The 13,941-nt window shown below is 40.4% G+C and overlaps 1 protein-coding gene and 1 non-coding gene across 2 annotated transcripts in view; both read left to right on the top strand.

Moving 5' to 3' along the window:
• CNOT1 (CCR4-NOT transcription complex subunit 1) overlaps positions 1-13,941 on the top strand; it is a 56,201-nt gene that overhangs the window by 27,837 nt on the left and 14,423 nt on the right. Inside the window, exons 18-31 of the mRNA XM_054078631.1 lie at positions 312-513; positions 905-1,051; positions 2,175-2,299; positions 3,169-3,455; positions 4,752-4,830; positions 5,172-5,402; positions 6,734-6,874; positions 7,670-7,849; positions 8,924-9,040; positions 9,440-9,550; positions 10,138-10,215; positions 10,517-10,694; positions 11,183-11,313; positions 12,016-12,312. Coding sequence (XP_053934606.1) covers positions 312-513; positions 905-1,051; positions 2,175-2,299; positions 3,169-3,455; positions 4,752-4,830; positions 5,172-5,402; positions 6,734-6,874; positions 7,670-7,849; positions 8,924-9,040; positions 9,440-9,550; positions 10,138-10,215; positions 10,517-10,694; positions 11,183-11,313; positions 12,016-12,312 — 2,304 coding nt within the window. The remainder of the gene's footprint in view (positions 1-311; positions 514-904; positions 1,052-2,174; positions 2,300-3,168; positions 3,456-4,751; positions 4,831-5,171; positions 5,403-6,733; positions 6,875-7,669; positions 7,850-8,923; positions 9,041-9,439; positions 9,551-10,137; positions 10,216-10,516; positions 10,695-11,182; positions 11,314-12,015; positions 12,313-13,941) is intronic.
• Positions 8,369-8,506, top strand: LOC128853547 (small nucleolar RNA SNORA46). Its single transcript, XR_008452154.1, has one exon. It is a non-coding gene; the product is annotated as a small nucleolar RNA SNORA46 (small nucleolar RNA).

Genomic DNA, 13,941 nt, shown 5'->3' with positions numbered 1-13,941 from the left:
GTAGAAATGACCCACCACTGCTTACAAGCATTTACTGTTGTGTTGCATTCAACTAGATACTATGGAAAAATGCATCTTTATGCAAAACCTCTGATAGAATGGGGTTTTATGGAGTTAGAGAAGAAAATGAAATTGCATTTTGTAGATGAACTGATCTTTTGGGTTGATCTGGATGATTTCAGAATTTAAAGCAACCACACAAAAACTGTAGGAATGTTTGTACATGTAGCTCCTGTTATACAAAACTTGGCAAAAGTCAGCTTGATTTTGGTTTATGAACATGTGTGTATATTCTTCCTTTCTTCATGCAGATCGACTCGCTTGCAGGAATGGCATCTCTTAGTTTGGGTGGCTCAGCTGCTCCTCATACCCAGAGTATGCAAGGCTTCCCTCCGAACTTGGGCTCTGCATTCAGTACTCCTCAGTCACCTGCAAAAGCATTCCCCCCTCTTTCCACCCAAAACCAGACAACAGGTTTCAGCGGCATTGGAGGACTCTCTTCACAGCTTCCAGGTACTGCTGTCCAGCTGAAGTGTTTTGTATTTTTGACACCTTGGAGCTAAGGCACTGTTGTTGCTATGGTTGGAAATACTGGACAGACAGCTGTGTGTCACATGGGAGGGAATTGCGTGGTACTCTCTCCTAGGTCACTGCTGAAGCAGCACTTCAGGTTGCAGCTGCAGTGGGTCGGAAAGTGGGAAATCAAGAGGGCGAGTGGTTTGACAGATTTTTAGCAGCATTATTGTAGGTGGGGACACAGATGAGGAATTTCTTGAGAGAAAACTTCTTCATGTTGGGTTCTTGAGGCTCTAGAGCTCTGAATTCTGAGAATTGGCAAGTGCTTGGAGTGGTAATTGCGTACTGTGAAGGGTGCAATTGAGATGACCAGCTGCCTGCTTTTCAGTAGGTGGTCTTACTACGGGTAGCCTGACTGGCATAGGAACTGGAGCCCTGGGCCTCCCTGCGGTGAACAACGACCCATTCGTGCAAAGGAAGCTGAGCACATCTGGACTGAACCAGCCTACATTCCAGCAGAGTAAGATGAAACCTTGTAAGTGGTAGTGTTGTCTGTGGCTGTGAAGTGTGACTGGTCTGCAGTTAAACTGCATTTCCTTCTGGGGAGGCTTGGCTCTGCAGGTGGTAAATGTTAGAAATGTGGCTCTGGCCATTAGTCTGAAAAAGATGCTTCTACACATGTACTAAAAGTTTGCCTAGTAGCCGGGGGGGGAGTTTAAAAAAAAAAAAAGTTAAAAATTAACTGTTGTGTAAAAATACAACATTGTTGATTTGCATGGACAGTGTGTTTGTGTCCGTTTTTGTGGTGCTGTGTTTAGAACAGAAGTGTTGTCCTGCTCTTTACAGAGAATTGTATGCGCCTGGTGAGAGGGTGGGTTTGTTTTGTAGCAAGACTAAAGAAAGCTACCCGGGTAAGGTCCTGTTGCAGCAGAGAGTTCGGCAGGTGAAGCAGTGAATTAGACTGCAAAATTGGAAAGAAAGAAGATGAATACAAGCTGCTGGGAATGTGCGTTTTGGAAGGAATAATTTGTTTCCTAACACTAAGCCATTCTCCTTAGCTCTTCTGTGCCTCTGAAGTATGTTCACAATGAAACATTTAAGTATTCAAATGTTGCCTTTAGGAAGTTTAGCCACATGCTAAACTTTCCACATGGCTGTTATTGCCTGTCTGTCTCCTTTGGTAGTTCCACCATAAAAGCAAAGTTACCTGTCTCTACGGGAGTACAGTGGGAGGTGTCTGTGGTGATCATTAGTTTATATTTTTGGGCTTGAGGATTCAGTATAAGCTTGCTTGAAGCTTGCTGGCTGGTGTGAAAGTTTGTCTGCATGTTAGTGTTGTGTAGCATGCTTTATTGGAGTCCAGTTTGCATTCATTTAGTTTGGGCATCAGTTGAGGTGAAGTTAGGATGCAGTGGTTTCTAGGAATCAAACCATATGAGGTTAATTCTATTTTAGGATTAAGTTCTTTTTCAAATATACAATCTATTACAAACAGATTTTTAAATAACAATTCCTGTCTGCTAGAATGGTTAAATATCCTGCGTTTCAGGAGAACTACCAGGCTTTGTATAGATTGATGAAAGAGTTGAAAAGGACTAGGTGACATCCTGACTGTCTGAAGCTGTTCTGAGTGTGATACCTGTTCCCTTTTTTAACAGCTGACTTATCTCAGGTGTGGCCAGAGGCTAACCAGCACTTTAGCAAAGAAATAGATGATGAGGCAAACAGCTACTTCCAGCGCATTTACAACCATCCACCACATCCGACCATGTCTGTAGATGAGGTGAGTTCCCTCCTGTAGCATCACCTGTCCAGAAGCTTGCTATAAAGTTGACTGTAAATACTCCTTAATGGAGATATATTTCCTTCATGATGTAGTGGAAGATTATAAAGGGGTCGTGGTGGATGCTTGCAGCACTGTTTTTTTTCTGTGGCTGCAGTTAATAAAGTAAATGGAAAGCCTGCTGCCTTGGAAATACACAGAATAAAATTTGCAGCTGATGATTACTTTTAGCTTTGATTTTCTGAGGACTGAAGACTTTAGATGTCTAATTAACACTCCTAAAATGACGCGAAGTGGGAAGAGTTCAGTGTGGAATGGAACCTTGTATATTTAAAATAAGTGCTAAAGTGTGCACAGTCTGTATAAATTACGCTTATATTGAATACATTTGTTTTTAAAATATCTAAAAATGACTGCAACTTCTAAATATATAAAGGTGTCCTAAGTGCTACCTCTTGTGCTTTGATAATTATTTTGGTTAGTCTCCATGAGAGTAATTATCAGTCTGATGTACTTGCTCTTTGAAGTGCTTCAAATTTACTGTAATATATTTGTGTGGTTATAAATTATGAAGGACAGTGAACATTAATTTTAATTTTTCTAATTTTGAAGCAATGGAGTAGGTGGTCACAAAAAACTTTTATATGAAGACAGTTACTTAAAAGGGAAAAAATTAAACCCTGAAGAGGAAGCTCTTTGTAGTGTGATGTCTGCTGGCTAAAATGAGGTTTTTTTGAAGGAGTTATTTTGCAGTTTGCTTTGTGGTAGTGCAATTTACCTTAGTATGCGTAGGCGCTCTTCAAACCTGGAGATGCAGAAGGGCTGAAATAAAGCAAATGTCTTGATAACGATTTCCCATTTCTTTGCAGGTCTTGGAAATGCTGCAGAGGTTTAAGGACTCCAGCATTAAACGGGAACGAGAAGTGTTTAACTGTATGCTGAGGAACTTGTTTGAGGAATACCGTTTCTTTCCCCAGTACCCAGATAAAGAGCTGCACATAACAGCCTGCCTCTTCGGTGGGATAATAGAGAAAGGACTGGTTACTTATATGGCATTGGGCCTGGCCCTGCGCTATGTTCTTGAAGCCTTACGAAAGCCTTTTGGATCCAAAATGTACTATTTTGGTATTGCTGCACTAGATAGATTTAAAAATAGGTGAGTGTGGATTTTGATAATAATTGTAGCAGTGCATGCAATGTCTGGTAAACCTTGAACCTGCTCCAGTTATGCAGTACAAAATTGCTGATATGTGTTAGAAATTTACGTGTCTTAAACTCCAGGATTATTTTAGAGATTTGCTGAGCTGAAACAAAATGTGCTAATGTGCTAGTTAAAGGGCGAGGAGTACTTCTTTTTAAGTCAAAATGTTGAATGTGGTACCTCTGTAAATGTGGAACAAACGGAGATGTGAAAGTGCTGAATTAAGCTGAAAGTGCTTAATGGATTGTCGGTTTGTTAGCAGTGAGGTGAATGTAGTTACTCTTTATAAGTGGGTTGTCATGGCGTGCTATTTGCAATAATAATTGTGGAAAGGCTGGCTAGGAAATAAGCTGTAGGACTTCGGTTTTAGAAAGAAATCTCAAGTGTGGCAAAAAGTATTAAAAAAAAAAAAGAGCTTTCTCAAAGCTTTTAGTGGATTGCAGATAGAGGAAGCTTTGCAGTCAGGCTGCAATGGTAGGCAATATTGTATACCCATGGGAAAAAAAAAATCTCCATTTTGGAAGTAAATACTTGAACTTGAAAAGTGTTAGAAAGCTTCCTGGAATTATTTAATGAGTAGAAATGCGTGGAGTGGAAGTGTGTACTTGTTCTCCTTTTATAGTTCATCTTCCCTACAATGTTTAATCTAAAAAAGCCGTTGCTTGCAGCTTTCATAGCTGGATATAGTGTTGTGGAGTTCACTGAGCAGAATGAATAAAGACACTTAAAGCTGACGTACTTGAGATTTAGCCACCTTCTTCCTTCTCTTAAGAACAGTTTTAAGTGGGACCCAAGTGTTTTATGGTCAATGACTATTAACAGTGTCTAGCATTCGTAAGTAGAACGATAATAATTGATGTGCTTAGGTGAAGCTTCTGTCTTGGGTGTTATGGGCAGTCTGTCCTGTTTGGAATACAGAGTTCAACTAAAAATTACTTTCCCAATAATGTATTGCAGACCTTGTGTGTCAATACCATTGTGTGCTCAGTCAGAAGTATAGAGATATAGGGGTAGATGAGTTGTTATGAATAAACCCTGTGTTTTCTTGTTAAATGAATTAATTTAAAATGCGTTTTGCAACAAAAAGCACTTTATAGAAAATGCTTTGTTTATAACACAGCTGCTGTAAGGAGTACAGAAGTAATTCTGTGATGCAGTACGGGAATGACATACCAGTGTTGTATTTGTGTTTCTGTATTCCTGTTTTCTCTCTGGACTCATGCTCTGACTAATGCGCATTTTGTCTGACAGATTGAAGGACTATCCCCAGTATTGTCAGCACTTGGCTTCTATTAGTCACTTTATACAGTTCCCGCATCATTTGCAGGAGGTGAGTTGTTCGTATTAGTGCGCTGCCTCTTCTGCTATTCAAGGCCTGCAGGGATGGAGGTTTCTGGAAAATTTAAGGATGTTCAGTCTTGTGAGGCTTAGCATCAGCCTGTTGAGGTCAGAGGTAGAGTTTGAGCTCCTCTCCAATAAGAAAGAAAGTAAATAGTGATAAGATGTGCTTTATATGCATGTTCACTTGTAATTTGCAAATTCCCTTAATGGTGTTAGTGTCAAGTATTTTAAAGATTGTTGGCAAACTTTTATACTGCTCATGCTAAAACTCAGCCCACAGTTTCCTTGCAGTGTGTCAAGTTTTGTGTGTGCTTATTTACCCTGTTTTAGTACATAGAATATGGACAACAATCCAGAGATCCTCCTGTGAAGATGCAGGGCTCAATCACCACCCCTGGAAGTATTGCACTTGCCCAGGCTCAGGCCCAGGCCCAAGTTCCAGCAAAAGCTGCTCTTGCTGGCCAAGTCAGCACTATAGTAACCACCTCAACCACTACCACTGTTGCAAAAACCATTACGATCACCCGACCAACTGGAGTCAGCTTCAAGAAAGACGTGCCGGTAAGCATTCTGTGACTTCAGCACCCTTACTGGAGAAGGAAAGGAGTTAATTTGCTGCTCTGGATTGAGAATGTAGAGGCAAAATCTGATTTAATTTCTGTTACACAAGTTTTCGAACTGTAATTCATATTTCGTGCCTACAGCATATAATCTTTTCAAATATGACCAGCATTTTTGTAGAGAAGGGATTTTTGATCATGAAACTGTAGAATCACTGAGGTGTCAAGTAGAAGCATCTTTATTGAGGCTTTCATTATCAAGATAGTTACAGAATTATCATTTTCTGTTAATGACTTGCAGTAGACTCCTGAAGTACTTGGCAGCTGCTATTCTGCTTGGGGCTTGAGAACACATGCTGCGCACTAAAATCACCTTTGACTTGGCTGTTGTAATTGCATTAGATATTTCAAATCTTTAGTCACTTACACAACTCTATCTATCTAGCAATTCGTTGCTAGTCGGGATTATTGCAGGGTTGGTACATGGATGGTATTGGCTATTCCACAGAAAGCACCGGGCTGCACTTGGTTCCATGTGTACGCTGAGGATGTGTAGAGCTGTTATAGTGCATCAGTTGTACAGTAAGACTTTGCTGTCTTGCTTCCTGGCACAGCCTTTGTACTGCTTTCTTAACAGAAGCTCTTCCAATTAAAAGGTGAAAGGCAAAGGTAGTTGAAAGTATTGTGAACAAATAATGAGAACAGTTCATGATGTAGTTGTCAGTGTCTTTCACACCTGATTATGTCATGTAGATAGTTGTTACTCTGAGGCATTTATATTGCCCAATTTTAAAGTCAAGTCATGGTTGATATTTTGCACTGACTCTCCTTTTCCCCTTAATTGCAGTGTACTGGGTGCTAAAGCCCTTGAGTTTAGACCTGCAGCTGTAGGGTCATGGGACACATTCTGTTGACTTACAGTGAGCAGGCTTTCTCAGAAATGAAGCTCTGGGATTTCTCCTTCCCAGTTCCACACTGAAGTGCTCCTGGAGACTCACTGTTGTACTAAGCACTGCTCAGTATTGAGCTATGACTTTCTCCAGGCTGACATTATATGCAGGCTGGTAGCCATGGCATTAATATATGAATGTAAATGCTAGCGGTTTTCAGACAGCAGCATTCTTCTGCTGAGTGTCGATCATTGTTTGTATAGGAAAATCCCTTGGCTTCATTAGAGTGCTGCTGAGAACAAATCTTGACAGTAGATGGCAAAAATAGTAGATGGCACCTGACAAAGCTCAATTCTTTTCTTGCTTGACACAACAGAACCAAAGTTTCTTTTGGTGTTGCCTGTAGGTATTGTCTATTCTTAACTTATCATTCTCTCTCCAGCCTTCCATTAATACTACCAACATTGATACGCTGTTAGTAGCAACAGATCAAACGGAGAGAATTGTAGAACCTCCAGAGAATGTCCAGGAAAAAATTGCTTTCATCTTCAACAATCTGTCTCAGTCGAATATGACACAAAAGGCAAGTATGGAAGAACACTAGTAAAATTGAGGTTTTTATGTATTCCTGGAACCCCATACTAAAGTGGTGGGGGATGATGTTTTATAGGAAAATTCCAGCTTGTGAATAGGAGGGAGCACACCAAAAGAGATAGTAGTTTCCAATGCTTTCTGCTTGAACCTCATTGGAGATATATTTCAGGGAAAGGAGGGATGAGTGAAAGATAGCTGTTCTTAATCTTGCTTTCTCCTACAAGTTTCCTTGTTTCTGTATAGCCAGATCCTTTGTTCTAAGGTATTGTGATTGTAATGCTTTGTTTTCAGGGAAAGCACTTCTAGGTGTGTTGAATAACTGTTGGATTGTCCTTTCCGGTGTTTTTGTAATTAGAAAGGGCTGAAAAATACTAATGCAAATTTCTGAAGAACACTAATAGAAGTTTGAACAAACATTTTCATCATAAATGGGTTTGATATCATTTGTTATCGCAAGGCTAAGCTGAAGGACTCCTCTATTTCAAGCTGAAACTCGGGGAAAATATTCTGGACCAGTAGAAATCTGCAGCTATGTGTCCTGTCAGTTATATATGAGTGGCTCTAATGTAAGATGTCAATGTTTATTTTGCAGTTGACTGGTAAAAAGCTGGCAAATGAGGGAAAAGTGAACTGTTACACCTTGCTGGTGTTATGAATTGGTTGACCAGTTTGTTGGATAATGAGAAACTGATTTCAAATGTATTTTTTAAAAAGCAGAGAAATGCGTTGGTCAGAGCTTCTCATATCTTCCACGGTGTGCTTTTTTCTTCTGGTATGGAGACAGGTTGAAGAATTGAAGGAAACGGTGAAAGAAGAGTTTATGCCCTGGGTATCACAGTACCTTGTGATGAAGAGAGTCAGTATTGAGCCTAATTTTCACAGCTTATATTCAAACTTCCTTGACACACTTAAGAATCCAGAGTTTAATAAAATGGTTCTGAATGAAACCTACAGAAACATCAAGGTGAGTAGTGCAAGTTTTCTAATGCCTAGTTAAATGTAAAGAGTTAAGTGTGCTTATCTCGGGTTGTTTGCTTACTGTGTTGCTGATCTTAAAATATGTGATATATTCAAAGATCTGCTTGCTGGCTTACAATTGAACTAGCAGGTTACCTCTATGAATGCTAGGGTTCTTCTATTTTCAGTCAGCAATGTACCAAAGACTTAATTCTAATTGAATGAAAGGGCAAATCTACATTTAAATTCATTTATGTAGGTGGACTCTAAATTTCTGTGAGGCTTGCAGATTATAGCCTCCAGGAAAATTGCTTATGGTCTAGTTCTTTTTTTGCAGGGAAAGTATAAAGATAAGAAAACCCCAGAGTCTGCTGTTTTGGTCAAAGAATAAAGGAGAAGGGGAGGGTTTAGAAAATGGACTGTAACAACCAGTATTCAGTAGAGGGCTAAGGTAATTGAGGGGGAGGAGGGGGAAGAAAAAGCAGCAGCCCAGAATGATGAGCTGATGAAACAAGTTTGTCGAGCAAGCACTATTTTTAAACCTATTGGTGGAATTTCTTGACTGCCATGGGTTACGCTGTAGTGCAAAAGAATTTCCTGGCTCTTCAGAGCATAGCTGACCTTGCTCCATTCAGCTGGTGCTTTTCTGAAGCAAGGAACAAAACAAACAACAGAGTACTTGTGACATGATTTAAGTCTTGAAACAAGAATTAAATGCTTTCCCAAGAAGTAAAACTGTAGCTGTCAGGTCTGTGATGAAACAGTAAGTGGAAGCATTGCCTTCACAAGTTATACTTTTACTAAGCGAGTAGTTTTAACAGTCTTAAAAGTAAACAGTAAGGTCTGGAAAAGTGTAATCCTCTTTTTAATCCTCTTGAAAGAAAGGAATTTTGAAATTGTTACAGGGCAGATTTATGGGATGCTGTCTTGAAGTGCAGGCTACTCTTGAGTATCTCTGCAATGTGACTGAAGCTCAGAACTTAATGTTCCAGAGCTTCATATCTTAAGTCAGATCAGCTGTTGGATTTGTGTTTGTCTGATCATCTTTCAGTGGTTGTTTGAGTTGCTTTTGTTTCATTAGGTGCTACTGACATCAGACAAAGCTGCAGCCAACTTCTCAGACCGTTCCTTGTTAAAGAACCTTGGTCACTGGCTGGGAATGATTACGCTGGCTAAAAATAAACCCATCTTGCACACGGTAAGCTTCTGTCGTTGCAGGTTTGTTTGGCATGAATTGGCACGCTGTTATGCAGTAGCATAGGCTATTTGGGAAATTCTATCACCTTCCTGTGCCTCTGTTTTATGTGCTAAGTACAGAGTATGATCCTAGATTTGATCATTTAAGACTTCTAAGTATTTTTTACATCAGAAAAGTTAGTAGTTAAGTTCTAGGCAAAAAGAGATTAATTAATCCCATGTAAAAATGTGTATCTGTTCAAAAAGTAACTGCTGCTTAGCGGTCTGTAGAATTTGAGGACAGTCTTGACTCAACTTCACCAAAATGCCCTATAAGGAAATAGTGTGTAAGTGGAATTTTTGCAATGTTTGCTTTGTTCTCTACCCTCTTCCGCTTTTCATTTGTTGATGGTATTTTCAGGATTTGGATGTGAAATCACTACTACTGGAAGCATACGTTAAGGGACAGCAGGAGTTGCTTTACGTAGTGCCATTTGTTGCCAAAGTCTTGGAATCCAGTGTCAGGAGCGTGGTAAGTGACTTTTTGCTGGCAGAATTATGGTTCAAGTGGCAGCAGAAGTCTTGCAGATAGTAATTAACTTTTTCACAAAGTGAAAACTGATTAAATTTCATGGAGAGAAAGAAAAGTGATGTAAGGGCTTAAAGGGAAGAAGTTCCATTTTGAGGGAAAGTACGTAGCTCATGCTTTTTTGTAGTCTAAATAGGTGGTGTTAGCTGAATTGTACGGTGGTATCCCTGGACAGAACTGTATTCAGAAATGGAAGGATGCCATTGAAGAGGTTCTAGGATCTATTTATTCTTTGGTTTTGTTTTGTTTTTTTTAATTCCCCCCCGCCTTTGACCCTAATCAGCTCCTGGCAGTTCTGCTTGAAATGGAACTGATCTTTCAGAAGGACCAAGTCATTGTGTTTCCAGTTTAATGTTCAACTAGCATCCTATTCTAGTCCCAGTCAAACAGAATACTAAATTTAGCCATAATTGCAGTTTTACAGACTTTTCCACAGCTGTATGCACACATAGATGTTCATGTTTCAAAAATTTCCAGTTGTAAGTTATCCGCATGATTTATGAACTTTGTGTACTGCTCTCCTCTTCTAGGTCTTCAGGCCTCCAAACCCGTGGACAATGGCCATTATGAATGTTTTAGCTGAGCTACATCAAGAACATGATCTAAAAGTAAACTTTTTTTCTTTTCTATACTTACGAGTGTGAGGCTTACTTGACATAACAGTCAAAGGATGTTGTGAAGAACCGAATTTCACTTCTTGCTTCTTTAGCATGGGGAGAATTGGGCATTCCTTAATTTAGTAGAACTTGGCTGAAACAAGTATCTTGCATGCTGACTGATCTTATCCTCAGTCAGTATCAAAGTGTCTGAAAGGTATGAGGTTAGAATGGGGAGCTTGGGAGTTGAGGGATCCAGTAAACGTTTGGGCGTTTTCCTTGTGATGTAACCTAAACTGGAATTTTTGTACAGTTGAATCTGAAGTTTGAGATTGAGGTGCTCTGCAAGAATCTTGCACTAGACATCAATGAGTTGAAACCTGGAAGTCTCCTGAAAGATAAGGATCGTCTGAAAAATCTGGACGAGCAGCTGTCTGCTCCAAAGAAGGACGTGAAGCAGCCGGAAGAGCTACCACCCATCACAACAACTAGTAAGTACATTTCTGACAGAACCATGCTGTGCAAGCTTTAATAGGGGAGGTTATGCTATTGCAAAGATGAATGTGAAGCTACATACCCTCTGTAACATTGCTGAATGTTTGGGAGCATATGGATAGTTTTGTAATAGAAGTAGGTGTACAGAGTTAGGAGGCAGAAAAGGAATGGAAGGCATCCTGAAGACTAGTGTTACACATGCTGTGTATAGCTCCTCCTTAGGATGGAGTGAAGCAAGATGATCTCTTAACAACATATCAGGGCTTAAGCTGTTAACAGCTCTGCTGAAATGTGCTGAAGCTAGTTTGGTAACTCATCATTGGCAAAATGGAGATTAAAAATTGCTTGGTAAGTTTAGGGGGCCTCATGATCAACCTGAAGAACTTCTGTTTCTTAGTTACTTGCTAGTTTAAATGAGGAGTACGTACTGCTAGTGTAAGACTTGCTTTTCAGTAATGGTTCAATACATTTCTGTATTCTACAGCTGCTTCTACAACTCCAGCTACCAGCACCACTTGTACAGCTACTGTTCCTCCACAGCCTCAGTACAGTTATCACGACATCAATGTATATTCTTTAGGGGGATTGGCTCCACATATTACCTTAAATCCAACGGTAAGTTTTAGAGCTGATTTGGTCTGCTTAAAACTGGCTGGATGGCTGAGCCCAGGGCTCAGTGTTGGGATCAGTCTTGTTTAATATCTTTATTGATGATCTAGATGTGCTTCCTCAGTAAGTTTGCAGATGACATCGAATTGGATGAGTGTGTTGATCTGCTTGACAGTAGCAAGGCTACCACCAGTGTTGACACAGATCTCAGCTGGTAGGAGCAGCATTTGTAAGTCAGAGTTATTGGAGAGTCACTTCCCAAAAGTCAGGGGGAGAGTGAGTGCTAACAAGTAAGCAAATGGAGAACTTCAGGGGTGGGTAGTGGTTGTAATTGCAATCTTAGATGGCCAAGTGATCTTTCGCTGTGACATTAGTATCCATTCAGTTCTAGTAGCAAGTGTCAGTTAGGATGGTTGTTGTCAGCACTTAAACTTAAAAGGATTTTCTCTGCTCCTTTTGACCAGTCAGTGACTTAGCTACAAAGGTAGTCTTTGCATTGTACTGAATTGCGACTTTGGAAGAAAAATGGTCATGTTTCTCAGTTTGATAGTTGTCAGACATTGTAAGAGCTGCATGTGGAACGTGGGTGTGCTGCACTGTGGGCAAGGTGCGACAGTCAGCTTTAAAAGTTGTTCAGAAAATGTGCATGTCTGCGTTAGATGGATTCTCCTTTACTTTAGTCTAACAACTTTCCAAATCCTCCTCCAGATTCCACTGTTCCAAGCCCACCCGCAGTTGAAGCAGTGTGTGCGGCAGGCGATAGAGAGAGCAGTGCAAGAGCTTGTCCATCCAGTGGTTGATCGGTCAATTAAGATTGCCATGACTACGTGTGAGCAGATAGTCAGGAAGGACTTCGCACTGGATTCAGAGGAGTCACGAATGCGTGTGGCCGCACACCACATGATGCGGAACCTGACTGCTGGGATGGCCATGATTACCTGCAGGGAACCTTTGCTGATGAGCATAGCTACCAACTTGAAAAACAGTTTTGCAACTGCACTGAGGGTAAGAGTCACATCATCCAAAGCTTATTTCCAGCTTATAGACTGTAGACATCCAGCATTAGCGAATCAGTTCTCCACACTGTAGACTTGTTGATTAATTACATGGCATAACTAATGTGGAAATGCATTTAGTGACTGAAAGTCTTGGGACTCTCGTGGAATTACAGTGAAAAAAAAACCCAAATGCTGAACTAACAGCTTGTATCAGTGTGAAGCCTGTAAGGTGGGTTTTACTATAGTGTTGTTCACAAACTTCATGACTACCTTTTCTTATTGCCCCAGTGTTCTCTCCAGTTTGATCACATCACAGAAGCCTTGGAGTGCTTGTCTTTCTGAGGGTTTTGAAGTAGAAAAGGTAGAGTGTGGGAGGACTGAGTTGCTTCTGGGACTTCCTGGTGCTGTGTTGGATTGTCTCAGCAAGTATGTGTTTCAGGCAGATTTTTTTTTTTTACTTGTGCTGTTAGCAGATAGGTGTTTAAGTCTGGTTTTGCACATCTTGTTAGTTCATTTGGTTTCCTAGAGGAAGTTTTTAGGTCTCTCAATGAACGGACTAAGTTTGAGTTGTAGTGCTAGCTTTCCCTCTTGGCTAAATGAAAGACAGTTTCTGAACTGCTGGCCAGAACAGCAGCTGCTCCCCAGAAACCTCGCTGTGCTTACCATCAGTGTCTGCAAAAGATACAGGAGTGTAAGAATCTTGGAAAGATCGAGACATTGCTGTCCTCTCAGGGATTAAAAGTGATTAGACAGGATGGCCTACCTCTTGCTTAAGGGCATGTCACTGTTTTCCATCTGTCAGAGAGTGACAGTGTGAAGGCCCTTTTGCATTGGGGTTGCTCTCTTCCATGGTAACTGGCTGAGGAGGGCAGGGTTCAATGGTCTGAAGGGGATGAGCTCATGGAGGTTTTCTTAAGGGGTAATTATACAAAACATTGTGTTGCAGAAGAAAGTGCTGTACAAGACATGAAAAATTCACATCTGACTTATTGTATGAAGTGGGTTGACAAGCAAAAATTTCTTTTATTTTAAAGAAGCAGTGTAGTTTTTAGGAATTAATTAAATAAGGGTAGATCATAAGAGGCAAGGAAATCCAAGTAGATTGGACCATTTATGTTTATATATATATTCCGTTTGCAAAGGGAGTCACTGCTTTGCACTCTGGAAAATAAATCTATTCAGGGTTCTCTTAAAGCAGACTTCAAGAAGAAAATGTGTATCAGAAAGGGAATCTGCTGAAAAAGGCTTAGGACTACAGTTTTGCATTGTTAGTGATGCATCTTTATATATATCTTCTGATTACAAGCTAGGAAATGGAAACACTTTGAGGCTGTGCTGCAAGGCCTGGTTTTCCTGTGTTAGCATTCTGCTGTGTGTGCATCAGTCTAAAGCAGGGCTTTATTTCTCTGCCCTGGAGATAGGTTGGTGGAGAAGCTGCAGAATCTCTTGCTGTTTTGTTCCTTGCTGAAAGTCTTTACTGTCATCTTGCCTACATGTTTTATTCAAAGCTTTGCAAAATTAAATGTATTGTGTATTCTATGCAAAGAGAGCGCATTCCTAAGAGCATTTCTTTTTGTTGCTGGTGTTCTGTATAAGCAGTGGTGCTGTTTTTCAGGCTAGTAATTTACCGGGAAAA

This window comes from Cuculus canorus, chromosome 13 (genome assembly GCF_017976375.1).
Source record: "Cuculus canorus isolate bCucCan1 chromosome 13, bCucCan1.pri, whole genome shotgun sequence".
NCBI classification, from domain to species: Eukaryota; Metazoa; Chordata; class Aves; order Cuculiformes; family Cuculidae; genus Cuculus; species Cuculus canorus.
Note: the sequence above shows the minus strand (reverse complement) of the source record. Positions and strands in the feature narration are given on the sequence as shown.